This window comes from Myotis nattereri (assembly GCF_964212035.1).
Source record: "Myotis nattereri genome assembly, chromosome: 7".
Taxonomy (NCBI): Eukaryota; Metazoa; Chordata; class Mammalia; order Chiroptera; family Vespertilionidae; genus Myotis; species Myotis nattereri.
In genome coordinates, this window is record NC_138082.1 from 55,465,079 (window position 1) to 55,471,078 (window position 6,000).

Sequence of the window (6,000 nt, forward strand, 5' to 3'; positions counted from 1 at the left end):
ACTTTCTAATTCTATAATTGACTAGCTGTGTAGTCCTAACCAATTTACTTGCTCTCCTTGAGCCTCAGCTTCCTCATCTGTAAAATGCTAATAATGCCTTCCTCCATAGGATTATCAACATAATAAAGAGCCAGGGTCCTAAACAGGGAAGGCTTGACCAGACCAGAAGTCAGTGCTGGGTTGCCGTGGCGACCCAGCACTAACTGGGACCGCTGTGGGCGCCCTGACCCAGCACTGACTGCCTGGGGGCTGCGGATCAGGCCCAGAGAGAGGCCTGCAGAGAGAGAGGCAGGGTCTGATCCAAAGCCTCTGTGGAAGCCATTGATCAGAACTTGCCTCTCTTTCTCTCCAGCCAGGCCAACAGCCAAGCCTCCATTTCTCTCCAGGCCTCCACCCGGGCACTGATCAGGCCCCCTTGATAGGCCCAGAGATGCTGACTGGCATAGAAAATGACCAAATTTGGGTGAATGTAAGGAGCCAATGGCTGCCTAGGAGGCAGAGCTTTTAATGCTGACTGGCATAGAAACTGACCAATCAGAACCAACTTGGCTGGCAGAGGAGGGTAGTTGGGGGTGAGATCAGTCCTGCAGGGGAGGGCAGTTAGAGGTTATAGGCAGGCAGAGGCAGTTAAGGGTGATCAGGCCTGCAGGGGAGGGCAGTTGGGGGTGATCAGGCAGGCAGAGGCAGATGAGGGTGATCAGGCAGGCAGACAGAGGCAGTTGGGGGTGAGGTCAGGCCAGCAGGGGAGGACAGTTAGGGGTGATCAAGCAGGCAGAGGCAGTTAGGGGCAATCAGGCAGACAAGCAGAGAGGTTAGGAGCAATCAGGCAGGCAGGCAGAGGCAGTTAGGGGCGATCAGACAGGCAGGCAGAGAGGTTAGGGGTGATCAGGCAGGCAGGCAGAGGGGTTAGAGGCAATTAGGCAGGCAGGCAGGTGAGTGGTTAGGAGCCAGCGGTCCCAGATTGTGAGAGGGGTGTCCGACTGCTGGTTTAGGCCCGATCCCACAGTCCCCAATTGGAGTGGGTGCAGGTTGGGCTGAAGGAACCCCCCCTTCTGTGCATGAATTTCATGCACCGGGCCTCTAGTGTAATAATAAGCTCGGTAACATAAAGTACCTGTGTACTGTGGGATGTAAGTAATTGGAGTAAAGGCTTTCCTTTGCCCTTTAAATACACCCTACCACAAAAGTTCAAGTGTGGATAAGCTTGTTGCTATTGAAGACTATCTGATTCCATTTAGGATTGATTTCCAAGTCTAGTTATTATTTTATTTCTATTCCTTGCCTGATGCTTATGTTCTCTATGGGTTTGGAGCAAACTATCAAACTTGAAGCATACTCACTCTTTCAGTTCCATACTATATTTAGGAACTTACAATGGGCATGACCAAATGCACATATGTATAAAATAATGTTAAATGGAAGGCTAATGCTCCCCAAGACCCCAAACATCTTTGCTTTAATTTTCATTTTAACAAAAGCAAACTTATGCAAAAATTGTTGTTGAAGAGAGAGTGCTGAACATCTATAGGGAAACATACCTTCCTACCATCACATACCCCACTTCTTAGGATGAACTGTTCATACACAAAAGTCTCACTGGTTAGGCAGTTCCAAGATTTAAAAAGGTTACCAGGTAAACATAGTAAATAAAACACACAAACACACATGAAATTTCTTTATTCAAAGTTTCAATCTAGAAATATTTCTACCTTTTTAGGAAGCTATTAATGCCAATATCAGATTTTAAAAACATTCTCTGTAAAGTTTGAATTTCTCAGTGATCTTGATCATGATAGTTTTTCTTTTCTCAAAGGCTCAGAATAAACCACTAACCTAGTTTGCATAATGCTAATTAGTTAGGGGTTTGTTTTCCTTCAACAGATCATTCTGCAACTCTTGTTACCATAGAGGATGAAGATGAGAATAAATTCGTGAGCAAACTGATAAGGGAAAATAATAACATTACCATGAGAGTTTGGCTTGGATTATCTCAGCATCCTTCCGGTAAGTGACATCTTTGTGTGTGCAGTATGCAAAGAGAGCTCTAACTTGTCCTAAATACCAAGTCAGCCGTGCTAAAGAATGTCAAATGGTATTTAATTCAAATGTTTCTTATTGATGAGTAAGCTAGGTCTGCTGGCTGTTTTCAAGGCTTATAAATTCCTAATGAAGAAGTGAATGACTTATTAGTAGTGATGGGAAACACTGATGCAATACAAAATCAGTTGAAACCAACTGGAATTGCTAGAAGTTTAAGATACTTGGACCAATAGGATAGATTTTTTTCTCCATGTCCGCACAAGGAGCCCATCACTTACTTCCCTTAGAGTTCTCATGTCTATCACCCCAAGTTTTCCCAGCTTATAACTCTGTTATTCAGAAAGTTCTTTTGTTCTTTCCCTCCCTCTTGGAACATTTTTATCATACAGAAAAATTACATCTTCATAGTGATTTGTTTTTTCAAAATAACTTAGTAAAATTGCAAAGAATTGATTCAAAAAGATCTGTGGGAGAATACTATCTAATAAAACCCTAATATGCAAATCAACCGAATGGCACAACAACTGGTCGCTATGATGTGCACTGACTACCAGGGGTCAGACGCTCAACGCAGGAGCTGCCCCCTGGTGGTCAGTGCACTCCCACAGGGGGAACACTGCTCAGTCAGAAGCAGGGCTCACCACTGGCGAGCCCAGCAGCGGTGGCAGAGCCTCTCCCGCCTCCGTGGCAGCGCTAAGGACCCCTTGGGGGATGTCCGACTATTAGGATCAGGCCTAAGCCGCATGTGGCTCACGAGCCGCGGTTTGCCAAGCCACAGTTTGCCGACCACTGCTTTGGGTTGACAAATGGTGGGAAAACAGAAAGGAATTGGCCACCATTAGCACCATCTGAAATCATGTACAGAACATGATGAAGGTGTTAATTACACTGGGATTCCGTTACAAGATGAGGTCTGTGTACCCTCACTTCCCCATCAGTGCAGGTATTGAGGATAGTGGTTCTCTTGTTGAAGTCAGAAATTTCTTGGGCAAAACATAATTTGCAGGGTTCAGATGAGATCAGGTATTGCTTTTTCAGTATCTCAAACCCAGAAAGATTTGATCCTTGAAGGAAATGACATTGAATTTGTATCACATTAGCTGCTTTGATTCAGCAAGCCACAATAGTTAAAAACACAGAGATCAGAAAAATTTTTGATGGTATCTATTTTTCTGAAAAAAAAAAAAAAAAAAAAAAACAGTTCAGCAGGCTGATGAATATGATCTAAGTTGTCCACCTATAGAAACAGAAAGATGCCAAATTATTCCTCAGAATTATTTGTGATATTTTAAAGATGCAATAAAAACCATATATTGATTGGGGGGATAATAAAAATTAAAACTAAAAAAATAATGGATTCAAAGATGACTATGAATTGTAAAGTGTGTTTATCGCCACAAGGCGGCGCTGCCTCAGCTGGAAATAAAGATGGAGTTAAGGTGGACCCTTCCTTCCCCACCAACATACTTTCAATAATGAGTTTTTTAACTAAGGGTAAGCGAGGGAGGGGGATAAAGGTCTGTAGAAATCTACTGTCACACAATAAATGTGCAAGAATCCTGCCCTTTAATCAAAACACTACATACTATATCCGTGTTGTCTAATAGAACTTTCTGCACCTGCTCTGTCCAATATAGTAGTCACTAGCCACATATAGCTATTGGGCACTTAAAATGTGACAAGTGTGACTGATGGACTGAGTTTTAAATTTTTTCACTTTTAATAAATTTCATATTAAGTAGTGGTATGACATTGTATGAGCTGCAAGCCTTTTTACTTGAGTAATTTAATGGCAATAAACATAGTTGTATTTAATTTCCTTCTTTAGATAAATCTTGGAATTGGTTAGATGAATCAAAAGTGAAATTTGTCAAATGGGCAAATAAACATAAGAGCAGTGGTGGAAAATGTAGCATTTTGTTAGCTTCAAATGAAACTTGGATAAAAGTTGACTGTTCACATGGCTATGGAAGAGTTGTCTGCAAAGTTCCTCTGGGTAAGTATGTAACCTGTCCTTAAGAAAAACAGTTTTGCAGAACAGGTTAGAAAATAAATGTACAATTTAATAATATGTGAAGTATTGTACTAGGTCCTAAAGCACTTGGTCCTTACAGTGTATTAAAAAAATCTTAAGTCATAGAGATTCTTTCCCTCAGAAAACTCAATTACCAAAGATGATAAATATACCAGATGCCTAGGACTCCAGAGGAAATGACTAAAAGTCTAAATTTTATACAATTCTTTCCTAAGAAAGATGGAAGCTGCCAGCATATTAGATAGGTCACTTCTTTGAAAATGTTCTTAAGATGTATTTTATTCTATAGTTTAAATATTTAAAAGCTCAAAGATTTCATTCTGCAGTTTGCTTCCTTTTTCCTCAGTCCCTTAAAACTCATGATTACCTTAACAGCATTCCAAAACTTGATTTGATTCATTGGAATTACTTGGATATCTGTAAGAAGTCACAATTTGAACTTATGTTTCAGCATGAGTTGATATATATTAAATAACCATAAAAATCTTAATTTCTAGCCAAAGAACTCTAAACGTTTTCACAGCAACATTTTAAAGATCTAGCATAAAGGTGTCCATCAGTATCTATATAATCACTCACTGATTCAGCAGATTTATTTAAAATATATTTTTATTGATTTTAGAGAGTAAGGGAGAGGGAAAGAGAGATAGAAATATCAATGATGAGAGAGTATCATTGATCGGCTGCCTCCTACATGCACCCTACTGAGGATCGAGCCTGCAACCCAGGCATGTGCCCTTGACCAGAATCGAACCCGGGACCCTTCAGTCCACAGGCTGACGCTCTATCCGCTGAGCCAAACCAGCTAGGGCTCAGCAGATATTTTAAGTCTTTACTCTACGTCATGCCCTGTTCTATGTGCTGGGGTGCACCTGGGAACAAAACAAATGAGATACCTTTTCTTCCTCCATAATCTAGTGTAGGAAGACAGATAATAAGTAACCAAGCAAATTCATATTTAGAAGAGAGGAAAATATCAAATTGTTATAAACTACGTGATTGAGACTAGAGAGATAGCTACTCTAGGTTGTGTTATCAGGGAAGATGTCTAAGAGTAGAAGACATTGAAGCTTTAATTTCTTTGTAAGAATATTGCTATTCTAATGAAAAGGACTTGAATGAAAAGGAAAATAGTTAAATTTGGGGGGAAAAGCACTTAAGTGTTTGGTGGTGATTTTGAATTCTGTGTTCATGCTCTGAAACAATTAAGTACTTGTATCTAACCTGTACAAGGTTTGCTTATGTGACACACAGCCAAATGCATAAAATTAGTAATAATCGCTTTTATATTCTCTCCTCCAATGTCAAACCCTTCCCCGCTCTAGGCCCCAATTACAGAGGAATAACTATTGCATTCATCGTGCTAAGCATCTTGGCTCTCATCGTCGGACTGATTTGGTTCCTCTTCCAAAGGAACCGTATGCACTGGGCAGGCTTCTCTTCAGTCCGATATGAGCAAGGAGTGAATGAAGATGAGATTATGCTTCCTTCCTTCCATGACTAAATTCTTCTGAAAAGTTTGCTAATTTGCACTAACATGTTAGGAAAAATGAGCCATTTAAAATTTTTCCAGTGTCAGTATTTACTCTCTTCCCAAGTACAAGTTTTATGTACTTGTTCAGTTGCTATTCTGGTATCCATGTTTAATTATTCAAAAATGCCATGCATATAACTCTACTGAACAGAATGGAAAGGAACCGAAGCGGAAACTAAAGTCCAAATTGTTTGTAGGGTAATAATTTTAATGTGCGTTTTCTCTGTAAGAATGTGGTTGGTAACTATAATACGTATGTTTTAATGACATTTTAACACAATGTCTCAGAAAATTTAAATTGGTATATTCCAGGTCATATATCTCCCCTTTAATTTTTATGAACATCTGGCCAAATGTAAAATTAGTACCTCAAGGTAAAAACAGAACTGTA

The 6,000-nt window shown here is 40.1% G+C and overlaps 1 protein-coding gene across 1 annotated transcript in view; it reads left to right on the forward strand.

Moving 5' to 3' along the window:
* Positions 1 to 5,579, forward strand: part of LY75 (lymphocyte antigen 75) — a gene marked incomplete at its 3' end in the record, with an annotated part of 86,927 nt that extends 81,348 nt beyond the window's left edge. Inside the window, exons 33-35 of the mRNA XM_081095899.1 lie at positions 1,882 to 2,004; positions 3,869 to 4,036; positions 5,401 to 5,579. Of these exons, the coding sequence (XP_080952025.1) occupies positions 1,882 to 2,004; positions 3,869 to 4,036; positions 5,401 to 5,579 (470 nt within the window). The remainder of the gene's footprint in view (positions 1 to 1,881; positions 2,005 to 3,868; positions 4,037 to 5,400) is intronic.
* Positions 5,580 to 6,000: the final 421 nt, after the last annotated feature.